Source organism: Salmo salar, chromosome 03, assembly GCF_965601325.2.
Source record: "Salmo salar chromosome 03, fSalSal1, whole genome shotgun sequence".
NCBI classification, from domain to species: Eukaryota; Metazoa; Chordata; class Actinopteri; order Salmoniformes; family Salmonidae; genus Salmo; species Salmo salar.
Window position 1 is genome coordinate 52,421,070 of NC_138293.1, and position 24,960 is coordinate 52,446,029.

The following is a 24,960-nucleotide window of genomic DNA, read 5'->3' on the forward strand; positions in this document are numbered from 1 at the left end:
TCCGCAGTCCTCGCAGACAAGCCCCCTGTCTTTTCACGCTGCGGGCGTCTGTCCCAGCCACCAAATATACTTAATCTGTAGGTTTCGCATTAGGGATTGTTGACAGACAGAGATAAAAGTGAAGAGAGTATCAAAATGTGTTAAGTTGTTACTTGAACAGTTTAGGGTTTTTTTTCACGTTGGAAATTATTACTAGGTTTGTTTTGTTAGTGAATTGACAGCTCCTGTCCTATTTTATAAAAGGGAAGATGTTATGGGTGTAAGATGGCACAGTGATGCCATCTGTTGGTAAATGTTAATTACTGCAACTCCAGTGTTTTTGCAATGTACTGAACAAGACTGGTTACTCGCATCAATGCCTCTGTCTTGTCATTTAACATTCAAACGAAGATGGGCTACACATACTGAGAAACAGGGGCACTGTTTCTCTCGCTCGGATGCTTTCTCTAGTGAAATACATCCAGCCTCTTGCGAATTGAAGGACAGTTATGAAACACAGAGACACGAAAGATAAACATTTTTTTAAATGTTTTTCTTGGTACATTTTTGGGGGAAACCTGGTTTCCCTTGGCATTCATGAATACACGCCACTGTTGAAAGCAATTCTAAAAAGCGGTATATCTGTTCTATTTATATGCTTCCCGTTCTTAAGATTTGTTTTTGCGTCTTTTACGTTCAAACAGCTGAAAGTACAATATTTTTGGTTAAGGAAAATATATTTCACAGCGGTTTTGATGGTACAATGATTCTATACTTGCTTGTTTTGTCACAAACTGAAATGAGGCAAACTATTCGAATTTTAGCAACCAGGAAGTGGCGTAGCGATTTCTGCACAGTGCAACTTTGAAGGAAACTAGTGAAAGTTATCAGAAAGAAGAAACTTAAAAACGCCCCCTTTTGTATGCAAAGAAATACGCACTCAAATAGGCTTACAAAACAATACTAATCATTTGAAGTATGCACACTGTAAGAAAGTGTTAATACACTTTGCAAGTGTAGGCCTATTCCTTTCAATAGTAAAGCAATTTTCCAGACGGCAATGCAGAGAATAAAATAGGGTGATGCGCAATACCGATCAAATTGCAATGTCATATAACATGGTTTCACCAGAATCAAAAGCGAAACTAAACTGATAGGCTTCCCGCTACCGCACCTACAGTGAATAGATGTTTTGTTCGTCATTTGAAGTTGTTCGGGCAGGATGGCAGAAGCCTACGCATTTTCCCTGCTTGTTGAGTTGGAGGGGAATCCCAATATTCCCAAACTGAAAAACAAGTTGGTAAAATATTTCCAAAGTAAAAAGTCTAATGGTGGTGATTGTCTTGTGGAATACGAAGATGGACAAGAAGCAGTAGTGCGGTTCAAAACGGAGGAGGGTAAGTTATAGCAATTGCAAATGCTTGTTTTAAACGGCCTGTATCACCTATTGGTTAGACATGACATTCAACCAATGTTGTTAGGGAAGTTCGAAATGTACTTGTGCCTACCCTGCCCATCATATGATTAACTCAAAATAATGTTTACAACCACAAATAATAACGGTAGCAACCCAGTGTTTATAAACGTGGATATCGAATTTTACATAGCATTCTTTTGTGACACTGTCGATGACACGCAGGGCTACGGGCCAGAAGGTTGAGGGATCAAATCAAATGTCTGTGTTTCTGTGCCAATGCACCACACATCCAATAAGCAAAGCATACCGACTTCCGGCACTTCAATATCACAGGAGGTTGGTGGCACCTTAATTGGGGAGGTGGGTTCATGGTAATGGCTGTAGTGGAATCGATGGAATGGTAAAAGATTTAGATGCACTATTGTAAAGTGGTTGTTCCACTGGATATTATAAGGTGAATGCACCAATTTGTAAGTCGCTCTGGATAAGAGCGTCTGCTAAATGACTTAAATGTAATGTTAAATGTATCAAACACATTAACTCCGTTACAGCCATTATTATGAGCCGTGCTCCCCTCAGCAGCCTCCACTGTTCAATATAATGGTTTGCGTTTTCATCTTCATTTTCAACACCACAATGAAATAGACCAGGGTCCCCCAACTGGCGGCGGTGGTTTTATTTGCCCCCCCCCCCCCCCATGATTTCTGAGCCCCAGAAAATAATATATTTTAAATGTTCATTGTTAGACATAAAAAAATGTAACACCAGGAAATCAGCTACAATGGATTTTAATTTGGGGAATCTTTTCCAGTACCTCCACGAATAATAGAGACACGTGATCATATACAAACGTAAACAAGATTTGAAATTATTATGTTTTAGACAAATATTATATCTATTTGGGCATCTTGTGGTCAAATTGTTGGGTAAACAAGATCCCCAAACAAGATCAATAGGGGAGCTTTTCATGTCTTCATTGTTCTTTTTTGCTCAATGATGCACCTGGCGTCTCCGTTGCCTATCAGCTATTCCTTTTTGTTATGTGGATTTATATAGAAAATTGGAGCAGCTTTGCATGATTTTATGTGTGGTATGATTGTTAGTTAGCCTATTGTAGATCTGGACAAACGATCCAACTACCACTATTGTCACTATAAATGGTGGATAGCGGGCAGGATAGACAGACTGGTAGACTGTATTGACCTGTGGTGGTATAGTTACAGTTGGCGTGCGAAAAAGCGTAGTGCATATGGGAAAAGGGCTGTGTGGTATACCGTATTTTACTATATACAGGTATTGATGCACGGACCGGTTTGGGTTTTTACTTTTCCTTCTATAACGCTATTTGAATGTTTGGTTTGTTAAATGTGATACGCCGTGTGTAACGTCCATTTGTATAGTTTACTCCGCTACTTGAGTCATCCCTCTCCGCTTTCTATCTCTCTCTCTCCACGCCAATTTCCACACAGACCTAGTCCCACCCCGTCACTCAAGGAGCGCATTTGTTGTTGCTTGACAACGACACTTTCGTTAAGTCTCCATGGTCAATGCAGCACATGCAACAATGTTGATGACAACAATGTTGTTTCCAATTTGATCTTAATATAAATCCACAAGCGTGCTATAATTACAATATTAGTTTGAGTTTGTATTTTCTTAGCAAGTTAAGCTAAATCGTGTTAGCCACTAATGCTGGTTAGCTGGCTGATGGTGGAGGCCTAAATCTGCATGTTGTTTGTGCAACAGTATCTTCTAAATCAAAGAGAAATAGGCGAAGCATGAATATGTTGGCTATATGAATAAAGATTTCATGTAGCCAAAGATTACAGGGTCCTCCAGGAAACACAGAACATCACTTTGGTTCCTACCTTCTCACAATAACTCTTCCATGACGTTTTCATTCGTTGTCATGTCAAACAACACGGTATTGAACGTGCCCACTATTATTTATATTCTAACTATAGAATTATAATAAACATTCTATTTCCATGATTCCAAAAGTTCACCCGAGTGTTTTGATCTAAATCGCAATTGCAACATTTGGTTAAAAATAAGGTATTTTTGCCCATATCTTGGTAGTGTGGAAATGATCTTAAATGAGTGCAGGAAATGCAGGAAATTATTTTAGGGTGAAGTTGAATTGAACAGTATAAAACAATCAGAGTAGAGAAAGACCCATTGAAATAATTTAGAATGTATGTGTTGCCACCCTAGGGTCACGCACTACTCATAAAGCAAATTTAAAACTTTTATTAATCAAAAACATAAAATACCGTCAAATTTGAAAAATACAATATGATATTTTGGCCATATCCCCCAGCCCTATAAGGGAAGTACCATAACACTTTGATATAGGGGAGGTGCATGCAAGCAGATGAGGAAATCTGGCTAGGATGGAAGAAATTACAGTTGAAGTCGGAAGTTTACATACACCTTAGCCAAATACATTTAAACTCAGTTTTTCACAATTCCTGACATTTAATCCTTGTAAAAAATCCCTATTTTAGGTAAGTTAGGATCACCACTTTATTTTAAGAATGTGAAATGTCAGAATAATAGTACAGAGAATGATTTATTTCAGCTTTTATTTCTTTCTTCACATTCCCAGTGGGTCAGAAGTTTACATACACTCAATTAGTATTTGGTAGCATTGCTTTTAAATTGTTTAACTTGGGTCAAATATTTTGGGTAGCCTTCCACAAGCTTCCCACAATAAGTTTGGTGAATTTTGGCCCATTCCTCCTGACAGAGCTGGTGTAACTGATTCAGGTTTGTAGGCCTCCTTGCTCGCACACGCTTTTTCAGTTCTGCCCACAACTTTTCTATAGGATTGAGGTCAGGGCTTTGTGATGACCACTCCAATACCTTAACTTTGTTGTCCTTAAGCCATTTTGCCACAACTTTGGAAGTATGCTTGGGGCCATTGTCCATTTGGAAGACCCATTTGCGACCAAGCTTTAACTTCCTAACTGATGTCTTGAGATGTTGCTTTAATATATCCACATAATTTTCCTCCCTCATGATGCCATCTATTTTGTGAAGTGCACCAGTCCCTCCTGCAGCAAAGCACCCCCACAACATGATGCTGCCACCCCCATGCTTCATGGTTGGGATGGTGTTCTTCGGCTTGCAAGCATCCCCCTTTTTCCTGTAAACATAACGATAGTCATTATGGCCAAACAGTTCTATTTTTGTCTCATCAGACCAGAGGACATTTCTCCAAAAAGTATGATCTTTGTCCCCATGTGCAGTTGCAAACCGTAGTCTGGCTTTTTTTATGGCGGTTTTGGAGCAGTGGCTTCTTCCTTGCTGAGCGGCCTTTCAGGTTATGTCGATACAGGACTCGTTTTACTGTGGATATAGATAGTTTTGTACCCGTTTCCTCCAGCATCTTCACAAGATCCTTTGCTGTTGTTCTGGGATTGATTTGCACCAAAGTACGTTCATCTCTAGGAGACAGAACGCATCTCCATCCTGAGTGATATGACTGCTGCGTGGTCCCATGGTGTCTATACTTGCGTACTAATGTTTGTACAGATGAACGTGGCAGCTTCAGGCGTTTGGAAATTGCTCCCAAGGATGAACCAGACTTGTGGAGGTCTACGGTTTCTTTTCTGAGGTCTTGGCTGATTTCTTTTTATTTTCCCATGATGTCAAGCAAAGAGGCACTGAGCTTGAAGGTAGGCCTTGAAATACATCCACAGGTACACCTCCAATTGACTCAAATGATGTAAATTAGCCTATCAGAAGCTTCTAAAGCCATGACATAATTTTCTGGAATTTTCCAAGCTGTTTAAATGCACAGTCAACTTAGTGTATGTAAACTTCTGACCCACTGGAATTGTGATACAGTGAAATAATCTGTCTGTAAACAATTGTTGGAAAAATGACTTGTCATGCACACAGTAGATGTCCTAACTGACTAGCCAAAACTATAGTTTGGAAGAAATTTGTGGGGTGGTTGAAAAAACGAGTTTTAATGACTCCGACCTAGTGTATGTAGACTTCAACTGTATTAGAGGTCGACCGATTAATCGGAATGGCCGATTAATTCGGGCCGATTTCAAGTTTTCATAACAATCGGAAATCGGTATTTTTGGACGCCGATTTAAAAAAGAAAAGATATATATATTTTTTTTTACACCTTTTATTTAACTAGGCAAGTCAGTTAAGAACACATTCTTATTTTCAATGACGGCCTAGGAACGGTGGGTTAACTGCCTTGTTCAGGGGCAGAACAACAGATTTTTACCTTGTCAGCTCGGGGATTCAATCTTGCAACCTTACGGTTAACTAGTCCAACTCTCTAACCACCTGCTTTACATTGCACTCCACGAGGAGCCTGCTTGTTACGCGAATGCAGTAGGAAGCCAAGGTAAGTTGCTAGCTAGCATTAAACTTATCTTATAAAAAACAATCAATCAATCATAATCACTAGTTAACTACACATGGTTGATGATATTACTAGTTTATCTAGCCTGTCCTGCGTTGCATATAATCGCTTAGGTACACGTTGCTCCAACGTGTACCTAACCATAAACATCAATGCCTTTCTTAAAATCAATACACAAGTATATATTTTTAAACCTGCATATTTAGTTAATATTGCCTGCTAACATGAATTTCTTTTAACTAGGGAAAATGTGTCACTTCTCTTGCAACAGAGTCAGGGTATATGCAGCAGTTTGGGCCACCTGGCTCGTTGCGAACTGTGAAGACTATTTCTTCCTAACAAAGACAGCCGACTTCGCCAAACGGGATGATTTAACTAAAGCGCATTTGCGAAAAAAGCACAATTGTTGCACGAATGTACCTAACCATAAACCTCAATGCCTCTCTTAAAATCAATACACAGAAGTATACATTTTTAAACCTGCATATTTAGCTAAAAGAAATCCAGGTTAGCAGGCAATATTAACCAGGTGAAATTGTGTCACTTCTCTTGCGTTCATTGCACGCAGAGTTAGGGTATATGCAACAGTTTGGGCCGCCTGGCTCGTTGTGAACTAATTTGCCTGAATTTTACGTAATTATGACATAACATTGAAGGTTGTGCAATGTAACAGGAATATTTAGACTTATGGATGCCACCCGTTAGATAAAATACGGAACGGTTCCGTATTTCACTGAAAGAATAAACGTGATAGTTTCCGGATTCTACCATATTAATGACCTAAGGCTCGCATTTCTGTGTGTTATTATGTTATAATTAAGTCTATGATTTGATAGAGCAGTCTGACTGAGCGATGGTAGGCACCAGCAGGCTCGTAAGCATTCATTCAAACAGCACTTTCGTGCGTTTTGCCAGCAGCTCTTTGCAATGCTTCAAGCATTGCGCTGTTTATGACTTCAAGCCTATCAACTCCTGAGATTAGGCTGGTGTAACCCATGTGAAATGGCTAGCTAGTTAGCGGGGTGCGCGCTAATAGCGTTTCAAACGTCACTTGCTCTGCATGGGTAACGCTGCTTCGAGGGTGGCTATTGTCGATGTATTCCTGGTTCGAGCCCAGATAGGAGCGAGGAGAGGGACGGAAGCTATACTGTTACACTGGCAATACTAAAGTGCCTATAAGAACATCCAATAGTCAAAAGGTATATGAAATACAAATCGTATAGAGAGAAATAGTCCTATAATTCCTATAATAACTACAACCTAAAACTTCTTACGTGGGAATATTGAAGACTCATGTTAAAAGCAACCACCAGCTTTCATATGTTCTCATGTTCTGAGCAAGGAACTTAAACGTCAGCTTGCTTACATGGCACATATTGCACTTTTACTTTCTTCTCCAACACTTTGTTTTTGCATTATTTAAACCAAATTGAACATGTTTCATTATTTATTTGAGGCTAAATTGATTTTATTGATGTATTATATTAAGTTAAAATAAGTGTTCATTCAGTATTGTTGTAATTGTCATTATTACAAATAAATAAAATAAATCGGCCGATTAATCGGTGTCGACCCTTTTTTTTTTGATCCCCCAATAATCGGCATTGGTATCGGCGTTGAAAAATCATAATCGGTCGACCTCTAAACTGTATATAGTAAAACCTGCAAAAGGGTAAATGTAAACCAGGCAAAAAACACCGTACCCTACCCTGTGCCTAATAAAAAAAACAACACACAGCCCTCCCCAAAGCAAAGAAAAAAGTTTGACAACCTTCCCCTATTTTGGACCCCCTCCCCAGTAAATGATGAACTGTCCCTTACATTGTTATTACATTGTTATTCATGGCTGAATGTGTTTTGAACATTGCATCATTTGTAGTGGTTCTTTTCTGTCCCATGCACAGTCAGGCATAGAGTTCTTGAGAAGCAGGAGCACGAGATCAGGTTGGATCGAGGGGTGCTGAAACTGATCATTCGTCTGCCATCAGATGATGTCCCAAAGAGTGCACAGGTCAGTAGTGTCCTGATTGTGAACCATAGGCTATTCCTCTCTCTTACAGCCAGATTGTGCAGATGCACTACCAGTTCCCTATTTTTACCATCTGAGTCTTTGTTCTGAATTTTCAAAGTTGTAAGTGACAATTTTAAAGCCAATCATGTGACTATGTTGGCCAACCTCAATGCTGTATTAAATACATAACACAATATTTTTTTATATTTAGGAAACACAGTCTCCTATCACCTCAGGCAAGTATCAAACATTTCATTTTTGATAAACATCTATAGTTGTTTGGCAGCTAACAAGGCAGGCAATATTAAACACTCATATTGGGCTCCCGAGTGGCGCAATGGTCTAAGACACTGCATCTCAGTGCTAAAGGCGTCACTACAGACACCCTTGTTCGACTCCAGGCTGTATCACAACTGGCCTTGATTGGGAGTACCATAGGGTGGCGCACAATTGGCCCAGCGTCGTTCGGGTTTGGCCGGTGTAGGCCGTCATTGTAAATAAGAATTTGTTCTTAACTGACTGGCCTAGTTAAATAAAGGTTAAATAAAAAAATATATATATTAAACTATTCAACATGCCATACTATGCAAACGTTTGTGTTATTAAAATAAATTGTGGTATTATAAGACATCACATATACATGTCTTTGAACGGGGTATGGTAGTAGGTGCCAGGGGTACCGGTTTGTGTCAAGAACTTCTGGGTTTTTCATGCTCAACAGTTTCCCATGTGTATCAAGAATGGTCCACAACCTTAAGGACATCAGCCAACTTGACACAACTGTGGGAAGCATTGGAGTCAACATGGGCCAGCATCCCTGTGGAACGCTTTCGACACCTTGCCCTTTCGACACCATGCCCTGACAAATTGAGGCTGTTCTGAGAGCAAGGGGGGGGGGGGGGGGGATTCTTTACATGTTTTATACACTCAGTGTATGTTCTTACATGCTTACATGTTATAAAGCATAACACCTGCAGGCTTTAAGTAAATTGTTACCCACAATTCAGCAGGTTATAGGGAGCCAATTGACAGCCAGCTCATGGCGTCAGCTAAGAGGAAGGCAGAGGCTGATGCTCCTCAGCAGGAATTACTAGGCTTCAAAAAGCAAGCTGTTGGTTAGTAGGCTAAAATGATATCTCAGCATTTCTCAAGTGGTGCAGGGTTGTGGGGGATTCCTATTGGTTTGTGTCTGAAGACCTGATTTAAAAAAATATATATATATATACAAAAAAAATAATAATATTGGGCTGTTCGCAATAACATTTGAATGGGTTAAATGGGTCGCAGTTCAACATTTTGGGAACCACTAGTGTATGTGAAAGGAATGTTTTCTATAATTATACATAATTATATAATGTTTAACTATACGACACAAAAGTTTGCATTCTATATCATGGTTAAGTTAACATACTATAACTGATTTGGCTAAGCAGTGGTTAATAATACATTGTTAAAGTTGTATTACAGTTGTTGTTGTAGAATTCAACAAAGTGTTGTAGTCACTTCCAAAAATAAATGGTCTTATCATTCTCAGCTGCTACTGATTCAAAAGACTTACCAAAGAGCGGGGTTGGAGATGGACACACTCCCCTTACTGAGCCACAGACAGAGATGGAGATTGAACCGATGGAAGTCGAGGAAAAGCTGGTGTCCACCTCAGCCGTGTTGGGGAACATTGAGGAGAGCATGAACAAGGAGTTCCTGGAGATGCTGATAGAGAACATCCTGAGTGCGTATAACACCTCTGGTTCTGACTCTCCTACTGCAACACAGACCTTCAGTTTGGAGATCCTGACACCTGTCCTAGACACCGGCCTGGCTGTGGTGACTTTCCAAAATGGAAAAGGTAAACAATAAGAATGATTTGTTGTTTTTCCACCTTAAAGATAGCGTCATCATTATGACATTGCTATAAGCAGCACTGCAGATATTGCGATGAGGGCGATGCAAGACTTTGCTCTCACACATTCACACAGATTATGTGCGCATGCGCACAGGTTCACATCACACTGCTACAAGGTGAAAGCTACGGGACTAAAACAGCTGAGAAGTTTTGCCTCGCTCTTCAACCAAATACTGCTGTTTACTTTGTGCATTTACGTAATCTCGCTGAGTCTGCCTTTAATTTAATAGAATTTACTGCTTGTAAATCTCCTAAATGACTAAAATGTAAATACCATTTTGAGAGGTATAGAATGTTATCATTTACATACAACACGTCATCAAAGATACCAACTATTTACTGAATGCTATGACTTAGTATCTCTTGAAAACAAGGCCATATCTCATCAGCATACTCTACTACTTATCTTATTTGTCAGAGACTGAGAACTTCATCACCAGCTGCACCAGCAACAGGATGTTCAGACAGAAACAACTATCTGTTAAACTCCTGGAACTCACCACAAAAGTGAAAGTTGAAAACATAAATCCAAATGTTAGTTCAGACCACCTCCAACTGTTATTTGGAAAAGGGGGCGAGGAGGTGGAAGACACTGAAATGAATGAAGAGGACCAATCAGCAATCCTCACCTTTCAAGATCCTAAAGGTAAAAACAGTACTAAGAGAAAGCGGAATGATTTTTCCATAGGGTGAATGGTCAAAAAAAATGTATGCCTTATTTATGTATGTTTCTACTAATAATGATTTACTATTTGTTACTCAACTTGTCTATAATTAGATAGGCTATTTGCAGTTTCTCTTCGGTCATAACTTGTTGCCCTAGAAGACTAACTGAATCGGTACCTACAAGAATACAATTAACAAATCAATATAATTAATGCATCAATACTCTAGTTGACATCGGTAAAGTAGTTGTCTCTCTTCCGTTTTTGCTTCTCGCAGAGCGATTACTTTTAAGGATGAAAATCGAACACGGAAAGGATTCTTCCTGTTCAAATGTTCAACTCTTAAGGAAATTAAGGCTGTGAACGATCTGTCGTGTTTCTGATAAGATTTCAGTTTGTCTTGGATGCATCATTTTATTTGATTAAATATTGTCAGATTTTATATAAGTCAAAATCGCTTAAAATATCATGTTTACAGGCACATGTGCATTCAGATGGTGGAAAAAATAGCTCATATTTCTCCCTCCTGTTCCTAAGACAAAATTAACAATTGGTGTATCATTTTACTGCAATAAATACTTCATTCTCCATTAGCTAATTTTATATTTGGCTATATGTGAGAAGTTAGGTCTACAGTCAGTGTCCAGATTTCAATGACTATTCCATTAACGCATCAAAGGTGCGGTAGAGCAGGCGGGCTGCTTCTCCTGCCGCCCCCCTACTTCTGCCGTCCTTGGTACTACATAGTTATGTTATATATGTTATGACAAAATGATATTTCAGAATGTATGAGGAATAATCCAATATTTTGTGTTTTTTATTAGCTGTTCACAGAGTCCTAGAGAAACCACATTACATCGAGAAGCAGCCTCTCAAGGCTTTCCCCTTCTATGATTCTCTGGGAACGGCCTTGTATGGCAAAGACAGACCCACATTGAAACTCCCTTCTGCTTTCACTGAAAACATAAACCACGCAATTTGGAGATACCTCTGTGACAACCAGGAAGCTGCAGAGACCATCCACAAGGAAATGACCAAACACTTCTGCAATGTAGACTTCCAACAACCTACCATCAAGTTAAGCCCACTGCCATCTCTACTCAAACAGACGGGTGTGAAACCCAAGCACTTACAACAATGGAAGGACACCACCAAAGTTGCCTTAATCCAAGCCTTGTCTAACTTTAAGTCATTGGAGCTCCAGGTTCAGGACACTGCATGGGAAGAGTCTGAAGGGGAGATCCTCAAGGCGGTGTCTGGGGAGGCCGTGATGGTAGTCCATGAAGAGACCAGAGGTGTTCTGGCAGTGGTAGGATTGGTAGAAGATGTGGACCGGCTCAGGCAGACACTGGATGGGATCATGGACAGGATTTCTAGAAGAATCGAGAGGGAGAAGACGAGCATAACAGAGGAGTTCCCTCTGGTTCCATCAATCTACCAGGTACTGTTGCATGGTGGCCTGCTGGACAAGATTGTTGGTGAATTCCCAGACTTGAAGCTGACGTATAATCAAGAGAGCCAGAGTGTGACCATCTATGGGTTGATGCAAGAGGTGTTGTGTGCTAACAGAAAGCTTGCAGGTGAAGTAGTAGCCCTGAAACGAAAGCTGGTGGAATTGGATGAATACGTCCTTGAGTTCCTGCAGGAAGAAAGCCAGGAAAAGCTAACCAGTTCCCTTCTCACCTTACAGAGCATCAATGCAGCACTAGAAATAGAGAGAAAAGGAGTGCAGCTTCTGGCTGTCTCTGAGGAGGCCCTGTGCGAAGCAGAACATCAACTGCATACGCTTTTGATTTCTCAATACATAGATGTAGAAGACTCCGATCTCCTGAGGATGTCCGAGTGGAAGGATATTGCCAACCGTTTTGAGGAAGCGTCAAACACTCCTTTCAGGAAAGTTATGGTCCAGACATCAGGTGCCTATTCAGGACAACAAGTGGTAGTGTCTGGCTACAAGGAAACTGTTCTCTTAGTCCGAAATGAATTGGATGATTTCTTACACAAAAATGCTCATGTTGATGAAACTATCGAAGTTAAGCCTGAGGCTATTGGTAAATTCATCCAGGAACAACACAGGGATGCTTGGTCTGATAAAGTCAAAGATAGTGGAGTTAAAGTTTCTTTCAAGGATGAGGCTATTTACCTGAGTGGCACCAGAGTTCACGTAGCAGATTGCAAGGCATTATTCGAAAACTTGGTATCCTCCACATTCTTTGACGCCTTGAGAATCTCCAAGCCTGGAGCAAAGAAGTTCTTCCAGGACAATGAGCCCATGTATGTTGACACAGTCATGAATCAGACAGGCTGTGTGGTCCAGCTGATTGAAGAAGAGTATGATGCCAATGGCGGACAAGGCATAAAGCTAGCAGGAGGAGGAATGAAACCTACCTACCAGCTTCAAACACCTGATGGGGTGGAGATAGCCGTTTGCAAAGCAGACATGTGCAAATATTCTGTTCACGCTGTTGTCAATGCTGCCGCCCTGGACCTGAAGCACAGTGGAGGTCTTGCAGGAGCTCTTCTGGATACTGCTGGCCCTCAACTGCAGGATGAGTGCAACCAGATCATCAAGAACAAGGGTCAGCTCAAGCCAGGGGACAGTGTCATCACTGGTGCAGGAGGGAAGCTCCGCTGCAAGCACATCATTCATGCAGTGGGACCCAGGTTTGACCAGGCAAACCCCCAGAAGGCCATGGGACAGTTGAGGAGGGCGGTGAAAGGGAGTCTGGATCTAGCAGAGACCCACAACTGCCTGTATGTGGCTCTTCCTGCTATTAGCTCTGGGAATCTAGGCTTTCCTCTGACCCTGTGTGCAGACACCATCGTCAAAGCAGTTAAAGAACACTGTGACGACAAATTTGGGGACAATACTCTGAAGAAGATCCATCTGGTGAACAATGATGACAAGACAGTCCAGGCTATGGAGGCAGCGGTGCTGAAGGTGTTTGGGAGCCATGGAACTAGTCATCCACGAGAGAATCGACCCACCATAGCTACACACAGCCAGCCTGGTAATCGGGTTCAACGCACAAGTGGTTCAAGTGGGAAGACAAAAGAGGGGCTGGCTATTACCCTGACGAAAGGGAATATCCAAGATGCTGTGGTAAATTGTTTCCAATGTTACTTTGACTCACTTTGATTGTATAAATTTCAATAGTCTTAGTTCAAAATGTCTTAGATTTCATGACGATAAAATCAGAAGAGCCAATAGTTTTGTGTAGTCAGACATGAACCCTTTTGGTGTTGAGGTACCATATACAAGTTGGCATTGAATGACAATCCAGTTTATAATCAGTTACATGCAACTTGAAGATTTTCATAGATCTGTTTCAAGTTTATTTGCCACGTGTAAACAAATACATTGGACGTTTCACTCTTACATTTTCTTACTGTTACAGACAGAAGTTGTGGTCAACACCGTGGGTGATGACCTAGCACTTAACCATGGTGCAGTCTCCAAGGCCATCCTCGCCGCTGCTGGCCCCCAACTTCAGACTCTGGTAAACCAACAGGGCACAGCCGGAAGGGCTGGGGAAGTCATTGTCACCACTGGCTGCAACCTGAAGTGCAAGCGGGTGTTTCATACCATCGCCCCTCACTGGGACAATGGACAAGGAGCACCACAGAAGGTACATTTTGTTGTTCCTTATCTAAGGATATATAGTTTCATTTTTTGTGTATTTGTACTGTATTTGTGTACATTGCATTCAGAAAGTATTCAGACCACTTCCCTTTTCCACATTTTGTTACGTTAGTCTTATTCTAAAATTGCTAAAATATATTTTTTCCCTCATCAACCTACACACAATACCCTATAAAGACAAAGGGAAAACAGGTTTTTATAATTTTTTACAAATGTATAAAAAAATAGAAAACAGAAATACCTTATTTACATAAGTATTCAGACCCCAGGTGCATCCTGTTTCCATTGATCATCCTTGAGATGTTTCTACAACATGATTGGAGTTCACCTGTGTTCAATTTAATTAATTGGACATGATTTGGAAAGGCACACATCTGTCTATGTTAGGTCCCACAGTTGACAGTACATGTCAAAGCAAAAAGCAAGCCATGAGGTTGAAGGAATTGCCCGTAGAGCTCCGAGACAGGATTGTGTCGAGGCACATATCTGGGGAAGGTTACCAAAACATTTCCGCTGCATTGGAGGTCCCCCAAGAACGCAGTGGCCTCAATCATTCTTAAATGGAAGAAGTTTGGAATCACCAAGACTCGTTCTAGAGCAGGCCGCCTGGCCAAACTGAGCAATCGGGGGAGAAGGACCTTGGTCAGGGAGGTGACCAAGAACCCGATGGTCACTCTGACAGAGCTCCAAAATTCCTCTGTGGAGATGGGAGAACCTTAAAGAAGGACAACCATCTCTGCGGACACTCCACCACTCAGGCCTTTATGGTAGACTGGCCAGACGGAAGCCACTCCTCAGTAAAAGGCACATGACAGCCAGCTTGGAGTTTGCCAAAAGGCACCTAAAGGGCTTTCAGACCATGGGAAACAAAATTCTCTGGTCTGATGAAATCAAGATTGAACTCTTTGGCCTGAAGGCCAAGTGTAACATCTGGAAGAAACCTGGAACCATCCCCATGGTGAAGCATGGTGGTGGTAGCATCTGGCTGTGGGGATGTTTTTCAGTGGCAGGGACGGGTAGACTAGGATCGAGGGAAAGATGAACGGAGCAAAGTACAGAGAGATCATTGATGAAAACCTGCTCCAGAGCACTCAGGACCTCAGACTGGGGCGAGGGTTTACCTTCCAACAGGACAACGACCCTAAGCTCACAGCCAAGACAACGCAGGAGTGGCTTGGGGACAAGACTCTGAATGTCCTTGAGTGGCCCAGCCAGAGCCCGGACTTGAACCCGATCGAACATCTCTGGAGAGACCTGAAAATAGCTGTGCAGCAACGCTCCCCATCCAACCAAACAGAGCTTGAGAGGATCTGCAGAGAAGAATGGGGGAACCTCCCTAAATTAAGGTGTGCCAAGTTTGTAGCGTCATACCCAAAAAGACTTGAGGCTGTAATCACTGCCAAAGGTGCTTCAACAAAGTACTGAGTAAAGGGTCTGAATACTTATGTGATTTGTTTTTTATTTTCAATACATTTGCAAACATTTTACATAAACCTGTTTTTGCTTTGTCATTATGGGGTATTGTGTGTAGATTGACAAGTGAAATAATAAGGCTGTAACGTAACACAATGTGGCGAAGTTAGTGGGTCTGAATACTTTCCAAATGTACTATATATAAAATATCTATACAATGTAAGTAATGTAATGTCTGGCACTTGATGAAATTATATATCCCTAGGTAGGATGTACTAGGTCAGGGCTCTCCAACCCTGTTCCTGGAGAGCTACTGTCCTGTAGGTTTTCACTCTTACCCCAGTTGTAACTAACCTGATTCAGCTCCTCAACCAGGTCATTTTAACAGGCGCGCTAGATAAGGGTTGGAGTGAAAACCTACAGGGTGGTAGCTCTTCAGGAACAGGAGTTGGAGAGCCCTGTACTACGTAGTATAAAACCACGTCTTACTGATGTCTAACTGAAATGTACCTAGATATTGAGCAGGATCGTGAAAGAGTGCTTGGATGAGGCAGAGGATCAGGGACTCATCTCGATCACCTTCCCTGCCATCGGCACGGGAAACCTGGGCTTCCCCAAAGACCTGGTGGCCTCTCTGATGCTGGATGAAGTCCTCAAGTTTAGCAGTAAGAAGAACCCCAAACACCTGAAGGAGGTGGTCTTCATCCTCCACCCAGGTGATGCACCGACGATCCAGGTAAGGAAAAGAGTGATATAGTCGATAAAACTACTGTCAAATGTAAAACCCTTTTCTGCTTCAAGGTGCAATTTGTTTTCCTCTTTTAATTGCTTCTCTTCTTTGCTCACAGGCTTTCACTGATGAATTTAACAAAAGGTTCAAAACCCAGTCGGGAACGTCAAGGGGCTCAGCAGCATCCAGTCAACAGAGTAAAGGTATGTTAATAATAATATATTCCATTTAAATATATGCCATTTAGCAGACACTTTCCATAGGCTAAACATATCCTCCATGCAAATTAATGTTGAAAGAAGAGATATTTAAAAGTTCATTGCTTAAAAATGTGCATGTCCAAAAGGCATCCATTTTGTGGATCGACCGCAGTCCCTTATGTAATTGGCTTGACTTTTCTTCCCTCTTTACTAGGCCCTTTCTCTAAAATCACTTCAAGCTCAGGGATGCACGAGATGAAGATGGGAGGGGTGCTTATACAGGTCATCACAGGAGACATCACCAAGGAGACCACTGATGTCATCGTCAACTCCTCCAATGACACCTTCAGTCTCCAGTCAGGTAAATCTAACCTTACTTCTGTCTCATTTCACTGGAGTTTACCTGTTTTTCTGTACATTACACAATTGTTAACATAGCAAATAATAGGTACTAACTAACTTTACATTACAGAACATTATGGCTACGCTGTATTTTATAACTATAAAGCTCCTCGTACACAATTTTTATAACCCTTCTGTTCATCTTATACTTCCTTCTCCAGGGGTATCTAAGGCCATTCTGGATGTGGCTGGTCAGACTGTGGTAGCGGAATGCCAACAACTCGGTAAGAACCTATATATCTGAAAGAGTATATGATCAAAAAAGAAGACAAGAAGAACAAGAACAAGCCTCGGCTCGGCAAACTGTTTGTGCTCTTCCTCTCTGTCTCCGAACCTTCCTCTCTGTCTCCCTCTACAGTGCCTTGCAAAAGTATTCATCCCCCTTGTCGCATTACATTTTGGATTTTTATTTGGATTTCATTTAACAGACATACACAAAATAGTTTAAATTGGAGAAGTGAAATGAAAAAATAACTTGTTTCAAAAAATTATAAAAAATATAAAACGTAAAAGTGGTGCGTGCATATGTATTCAAGCCCTTTGCTATGAAGCCCCTAAATAAGATCTGATGCAACCAATTACCTTCAGAAGTCACATAATTAGTTAAATAAAGTCCACCTGTGTGCAATCTAAGTGTCACATGATCTGTCACATGATCTCAGTATATATACACCTGTTCTGAAAGGCCTAGAGTCTGCAACACCACTAAGCAAGTGGCACCACCAAGCAAACGGCACCATGAAGACCAAGGAGCTCTCCAAACAGGTCAGGGACAAAGTTGTGGAGAAGTACAGATCAGGGTTGGGTTATAAAAAAAATATCTGAAACTTTGAACATCCCATGGAGCACTGTTAAATCCATTATTAAAAAATGGAAAGAATATGGCACCACAACAAACCTGCCAAGACTCAAGGACCAGGCAAGGAGGGCATTAATCAGAGAGGTAACAAAGAGATCAAAGATAACCCTGAAGGAGCTGCAAAGCTCCACAGTGGAGATTAGCGTATTTGTCCATAGGATCACTTTAAGCTATACACTCCACTGAGCTGGGCTTTATGGAAGAGTGGCCTGACAAAAACCATTGATTTAAAGAAAATAAATAAGCAAACACGTTTGGTGTTCACCAAAAGGCATGTGGGAGACTACCCAAACATATGGAAGAAGGTACTCTGGTCAGATGAGACTAAAATTGAGCTTTTTGGCCATCAAGAAAAACACTATCTGGCGCAAACCCAACACCCAACACCACCGGAAATTCTTGAGGGAAACCTGTTTCAGTCTTCCAGAGATTTGAGACTGGGACGGAGGTGCACCTTCCAGCAGGACAATAACCGTAAACATACTGCTAAAGCAACACTCGAGTGGCTTAAGTGGAAACATTTAAATGTCTTGGAATTCCCTAGTCAAAGCACAGACCTTAATCCAATTGAGAATCTGTTGTATGACTTAAAGATTGCTGTACACCAGTGGAACCCATCCAACTTGAAGGAGCTGGAGCAGTTTTGCCTTGAAGAATGGGCAAAAATCCTAGTGGCTAGATGTGCCAAGCTTATAGAGACATACAGTTGAAGTCGGAAGTTTACATAAACTTAGGATGTATAAAGAAGTATAAACACCATGGAACCACGCAGCCGTCATACCGCTCAGGAAGGAGACGTGTTCTGTCTCCTAGAGATGAACGTACTTTGGTGCGGAAAGTGCAAATCAATCCCAGAACAACAGCAAAGGACCTTGTGCTGGAGGAAACGGGTACAAAAGTTTCTATATCCACAGTAAAACGAGTCCTATATCGACATAACCTGAAAGGCCGCTCGGCAAAGAAGAAGCCACTGCTCCAAAACCGCCATAAAAAAGCCAGACTACAGTTTGCAACTGCACATGGGGACAAAGATCGTACTTTTTGGAGAAATGTCCTCTGGTCTGATGAAACAAAAATAGAATTGTTTGGCCATAATGACCATCGTTATGTTTGGAGGAAAAAGGGGGAGGCTTGCATCCCAACCGTGAAGCACGGGGGTAGCAGCATCATGTTGTGGGGGTGCTTGGCTGCAGGAGGGACTGGTGCACTTCACAAAATAGATGGCATCATGAGGGAGGAACATTATGTCGATATATTGAAGCAACATCTCAAGACATCAGTCAGGAAGTTAAAGCTTGGTTGCCAATGGGTCTTCCAAATGGACAATGACCCCAAGCATACTTCCAAAGTTGTGGCAAAATGGCTTTAGGACAACAAGGTCAACGTATTGGAGTGGCCATCACAAAGCCCTGACCTCAATCCTATAGAAAATTTGTGGGCAGAACTGAAAAAGTGTGTGCGAGCAAGGAGGCCAACAAACCTGATTCAGTTACACCAGCTCTGTCAGGAGGAATGGGCCAAAATTCACCCAACTTATTGTGGAAGGCTACCCAAAACGTTTGACCCAAGTTAAACAATTTAAAGACAATGCTACCAAATACTAATTGAGTGTATGTAAACTTCTGACCCACTGGGATTGTGATGAAAGAAATTAAAGCTGAAATAAATAATTCTCTCTACTATTATTCAGACATTTCACATTCTTAAAATAAACTGGTGATCCTAACTGACCTAAAACAGCGAATTTTTACTTGGATTAAATGTCAGGGATTCTGAAAAACTGAGCTTAAATGTATTTGGCTAAGGTGTATGTAAACTTCAACTGTACATACCTGTCTCCCTAGCGTCTGCTTCCTACTGTCCTGTCATGAGAATATAAAAAATACGTTAGGATTTTTAAAATGTATTTGAACCTACAAACTTGCCTCAAGATATGTTCCTTGTCCTGGTATGCAATCAGGAAACTCTCCCTTATAAATGTTGTGAATCTTTCAATTCCAAATACATATGGGCACTGCTCTGCCTACTGAAAACAATGTACAGTAAAACAATCAATGTATACAATGTATATTTCCAGGAGCCCAGCCTAACAATGGAGTGATACTTACCCAGCCGGGCAACATGCGGTGTAAGAAGATCATCCACGTGGTTGGTCAGACGGACCCAAAGAAGATCCAGGAGTCGGTCAAAGGAGCACTGCAAATGTGTGCACAGAATAACCTCACATCCATCTCCTTCCCTGCTCTTGGCACAGGTGAGTTACAAAACAGAACAGGAATGAATACTCAGGTACAAGGTTTAGATAGCTGGCACTACCAAATTTCTAAATTGCACCTAGCGTAGTCTACTTTTCTTACTCTCAACACTAAGTTGAGACCACGACAGAGTTCCTCTCTGATTCCGGGAATTGTCCAACTGGGATTTTCGGAAAAACCTGGGAATTTGGGGAAAGTTACTGGAATTTTGCAACCCTAGTGAGAATCCATAGGATTGAAGGAACATGACTTGACCAACTTGAATACTAGCTGTTTGCTAAGTGCTTTGTTTTTTAAACTTTGCCCTCCATTAGACAGTAAAAGTTAACAGGCATATTCATATTCATAAAATCTTTGTTTCATTGCTGGGCAATGTCTTGCAGCAATGTAATATACATGTTGTTGAACTTCATATCCACACTTGCTAGGTGTGGCAACTAGCCTGTTCTCTCATTGAAGGTCAGGGCAATGTACAGGCGGGCCAGGTGGCTGACGCCATGTTGGATGCTGTTGTGGAGGTGGTGGGTCAGAAGTCCCAAAACACACTGCAGCTGGTCAGGATGGTCATCTTCCAGCCTGCCATGCTCACAGAGTTCCACAAATCTATGGTGAAGAAAGAGGGCACAGACGTTGACACTCAAAAGAAGGGGAGCATCTGGGGAAAAATTAAATGTAAGGGCTACCTTATTATGTTGATAAAGAAATGAAAGTCCAGCACAAGGTATAATGCTGCTCCCCAGTGCTTTCTTCCTGCACCGGGAGAAAGCATTGTGGAGCACCATTATATGTTACCGTGTGTGGGCCTTTTCTTTACCCCCTAATATTTACTGCCACATAGACCTAAACAAAGTTAACTGTAGCACTAGCTCCCATTGACTAATACCCTAAGATTGCATCTAAATAATGTACTGTGTCCAATATTGGTACAGCGTTGTTAACCTGGGGTAAAGCTGACATGCCACAAAAGGATGAGGATTTTGTCATCGAGGGCCAGCAAGTAGATCCAGCTTTCTTCCATATCTGCGGTGGATCTCAGGCCAGAGTGGACCAAGCCAAGCGTTGGATCAAGGACCTGATCCTGAAGGAGCAAGTCAGCAACAGCATCACCGATGACGCCATCCTCAACTTGTCTGACTCTGACCGTAAGTGCATCCACGAAATCCAGACCACCATGGGAGTGAGTGTGAGGATAGAATACAATTCGTCCAGGGAGGAAGCTATGCTCACGATCGAGGGCCTTAGCAAGGATGTCCTCAATGCAGTCAACGAGATCCAGAAGATGCTGAGGAAGGCCAGGGACAAAGAGACCTTCAACAGGAACGTGGAAGTGGCCAGCAACATGGTGGAGTGGCAGTATCAGCAGCAGCCAGGGGGGCAGTACCAGAGCTTTGACCCCATCCCCAACTTCCATCTGGAGCAGGCACTGGAGAGGAAGTTGCCCCACGTAGAGGTCTCTTTCCAGGGGAAGATGTACACGGTCACCCTGCCTGACGGGCCTGCTACAGATACCAATGGCAACAGCCTCAAAATTAGACGCATCGACAAGTTGGCAGGTACTCTTCCCTTTGGTATTTACATTGCATATGTGTATTCCATACAGCGTGAATTTTATTTTATTTTAACCATTCTTACCAAGGGGATAAGCTAAGTTCCTCATGTATTAGATACAATTTGTCTGTTGTTCACAAATGTGCTTTACATACAGAAAATGCACTGTTTAGAAATCCCCAATAAGAAGATTAACATGGCATAGACACAGCATCATATATATATATATATATATTGTCAGCTTAAGGACATTGACTTTGTATTCTGTGCTCCCTCCAGCTCAACCCATTGACAGTCTCCCTCAGCATTGGGATGCCATGCCAGCAAACACATCATGCCATTCCTGCCTCATTCAGCCAGGAAGCCCAGAGCACAATGAAGTCTTAAACTTGTTCCGAGCCACCTGCCCCAACATCGTTTTAAAGGTACCTGTTGTTCCTAAAGCTACATCCATTGTAGTTATTGTTATGTCTTGGGATATGCTGGGTGTTATTAGCATGGGTGAGGGATGATTTGTTCACTTTCACTCATCTGTTGGTCTCTTGAGATCACAGGATGTGCCATAGGGGTGTGACATTTAAACGAATTTGGGATCGTTAATGTTTAGAAAAAATTCCTAACCGAAAACATTTCATTTCATTTTTTATAAAGTTAAGATCACAAAACTACCACTAACAGGTCCTGATCATCGTCATAAAGGCAAATAAAAATATTAAACAAATAACTAATGCAACAATGTTGTAAGTAGGAGGAGATATGCATCTGTCAAATTATTTGCCACGGCTCTAAAGCGCTCGGAACGTCATCGTTGATAACAGTTTGAAACATGGTGAAGACTGAAGCTGGGAAGTGACAGCAGCGAAATCTGTATACTTTGAGAAGTTAAGTGAGAAGGGGATGAAATGCGAAATTTGCGAGGTGGAATTGAGCTACATTGGCTGTACAGGTGCAGTGCTGAAGGGGAGGCACTGTGAGACCCAACCCAGTGCTGGCAGCAGTGCGAGAAGGGACAGAGTGAGAAAATCAGTGCTGATTAGAGAAATGATTGCAGTTGATATGCAGCTATTGTCAATGGTAGAGGATGTTGGCGTCTATACTGTCGTGTCTTTGGCTATGCTGGATTAAGTGATATGACATGCTAACTTATAAAATGATTTCTCTGTAATTAATATTACCTGATTAAGCTAATCATGTAAATGTAATTAACTAGAAAGTCGGGGCACCACGGAAGAACGTTTATAGAGCCGTTATCTTCCGAATAAACTCTTAAAATACTTTGTAATATTTTACATCGATAGCAGTCAATATTAACCCTTGTCTTATTTTCAGTCTCATAATGAAAGTTGTAAATTCTTGGCTATCTTCACGAACCCTGGCTAACAAGTTGAATCAGCAATACAAAATTGGGTTTAATTATTTATTTACTAAATACCTAAACTAATCACACAGAATTACATATACACAGCATACAAATGATGTCATACAGAAAACGTCCTGGTGGTCGGAACCTGTATCATGGCTGGTTACACAAAGGAAAGGGGGTTGGGCTTGAATGAAAGAGCGGGAAGATTTAGGAACAGAGAAACAGCAGCTAGGCTATCGTAAATACATTATCTTATGCATTCTAAATTACCGCCCATTTGGAAAAGGAAAATGCAATAAATATTTACTCTGAGCTGCGCTTCGGTAGATTGGTCGTAGATGCTGGCCGGGTTGGCCAACAGATCTTCCTGTAAACTCTTAAGAATGTCTCTGGTGGTAAATTGGATACGTGGTGGTATCTTCGTCCGTCTGTTAGACTGGATCCGTCGTCCGTCCTTTCCTAGCCCACGTCTACAGCGGCCGCTGCTAACTCAACGGCTAGGAAGTGTCACTTCTGTAGTGAATAAGCTCAAAGTTCATACCAGTTCATACCATAGCTCACGCCGAGGTTGGCTTAGTTGACATGTGTGTCCTTCTAACGTAGAGGCTGCAGACCTCCCGTACTGGAACAACCTGGTTATCTTTTCGTCAAAGGCTTATATAGTGGAGAGGGGGGAAGGATGTGTTTCATCGTTTATAACCCCTCCTCTTCACAGGGGTGGGCCACTGATCAAGCAGGGCACTTTCCTTATGAAAACCCAAATCTCTCATTTGGAAGCTAAAATTACATTTAATCTCCTAACAAACAATTTCAATATCAAACATTTCAATTGCATAACAATTCCATGTGACTCTGATAACTAGAGGGTGTATACTTTCCCAGGTACAGTTTATGTCGTCCTGTCATCAGTCATAATGTCTCAGATGACAACCGAACCCATATTCATTATGTTCCAAAGCATATTTCCAACTGGTTTTATTACCAAAATATGGTTCCTTTCCCCATTTGTTTGATGTTCCCAGACTCTCTATATTTAACACAGGCTATTCAAGTCCTTCAGTAGGGTCAGAGAGAGAGGGGAAGGGAGAAAGGTATTTATGGGGGGGTCATGAACCTTACCCACAGGCCAACGTCATGACAATACCCTAATGGCATATCTAGAACCAGACTACAAGATGCCATGTCGAAAAACCGTGACGGCCCTGATGAAGAAATTGTACAATGAATGCTCTGCAAGAACAAATCGTGAGCTTTCAATCACCATACGTGGCGTTAACAGATTGTTCAACGTCTATGAACATGCTGTCATACATCACTATAACGAGTTATCACATTGATGAGAAGTGGGACATGAAGTCTAATGTATTGAGAACATGGAGGAGAGGCACACAACAGAGAACCTAAAATGGCATTAATACCATTGTTGCTGAGTGGGTGAGGGACAGCAGTAAGGAGTGCCGTCTGGTAGAGGCCAATACTGCGGTAGATTGAAATGCATTACCCCCTAGTAGCGGTTATACACAGGACCATATCTGAATTGTTTTTCACGTAATTTTATGAGAAAAAAAAAACATTTAAATGAGAAAAAATTGCAATCTAAACGTTAAGAATTGTTTTAGATTTGTCACATCCTTAATCTGCCATATGAAATGGTTTGTTTATTATAGGCTTTGATTGTTAGTATTTGGTTAGGCACTTGGAATAACCAATAAAGCACCAAACAGTACTGCTAGTCTTCCTGGTAGCCAGCTATTTCAATATATATATATATATATATATATATATATATATATATATATATATATATATATATATATATATATATATATATATATATATATATATATATTAGCCCACAATGGCGAAGAATCATCTAAAAACTTAGGTTTATGGAATGTACGAAGGACACATTTTAGAGTCTATTAATGGCAGATTAATAATAATTTTTCCCTGATTTATTTCAGATTGAGAGGATCCAGAACCCAAGCCTGTGGAGGAACCTCCAGATCAAGAAGAATGAAATGGAGCTCAGGAATGGTCATAAGAACAACGAGAAGAGGCTCTTCCATGGAATGTGCCACACAACCATTAATCACATCAACCACCATGGCTTCAATCGGAGCTATGCTGGAAAAAATGGTAAGATACACATACTGGGCTTGTGCCGATCTGACCATAC

At 41.4% G+C, this 24,960-nt stretch overlaps 1 protein-coding gene across 3 annotated transcripts in view; it reads left to right on the forward strand.

The window, feature by feature from the left end:
* The first annotated feature begins 906 nt into the window (after positions 1–906).
* parp14rs1 (poly(ADP-ribose) polymerase family member 14-related sequence 1) overlaps positions 907–24,960 on the forward strand; it is a 44,095-nt gene continuing 20,041 nt past the window's right edge. Inside the window, exons 1-16 of one of the 3 annotated variants that reach the window (XR_006769157.2) lie at positions 907–1,376; positions 7,694–7,800; positions 8,012–8,036; positions 9,335–9,646; positions 10,122–10,349; positions 11,193–13,471; positions 13,767–13,997; positions 15,939–16,160; positions 16,273–16,357; positions 16,569–16,715; positions 16,918–16,980; positions 19,693–19,869; positions 20,330–20,542; positions 20,800–21,423; positions 21,698–21,843; positions 24,746–24,920. Coding sequence is in view for 2 of the 3 variants with exons in the window: in XM_014192240.3 (XP_014047715.3) it covers positions 1,202–1,376; positions 7,694–7,800; positions 8,012–8,036; positions 9,335–9,646; positions 10,122–10,349; positions 11,193–13,471; positions 13,767–13,997; positions 15,939–16,160; positions 16,273–16,357; positions 16,569–16,715; positions 16,918–16,980; positions 19,693–19,869; positions 20,330–20,542; positions 20,800–21,423; positions 21,698–21,843; positions 24,746–24,920 (5,209 nt within the window). In the remaining variant the exon portion in view is untranslated. Of the gene's footprint in view, positions 1,377–7,693; positions 7,801–8,011; positions 8,037–8,701; positions 8,916–9,334; positions 9,647–10,121; positions 10,350–11,192; positions 13,472–13,766; positions 13,998–15,938; positions 16,161–16,272; positions 16,358–16,568; positions 16,716–16,917; positions 16,981–19,692; positions 19,870–20,329; positions 20,543–20,799; positions 21,424–21,697; positions 21,844–24,745; positions 24,921–24,960 lie in introns of those variants that run through there. The other 2 variants (XM_014192240.3, XM_014192241.3) reach the window with 2 other exon arrangements.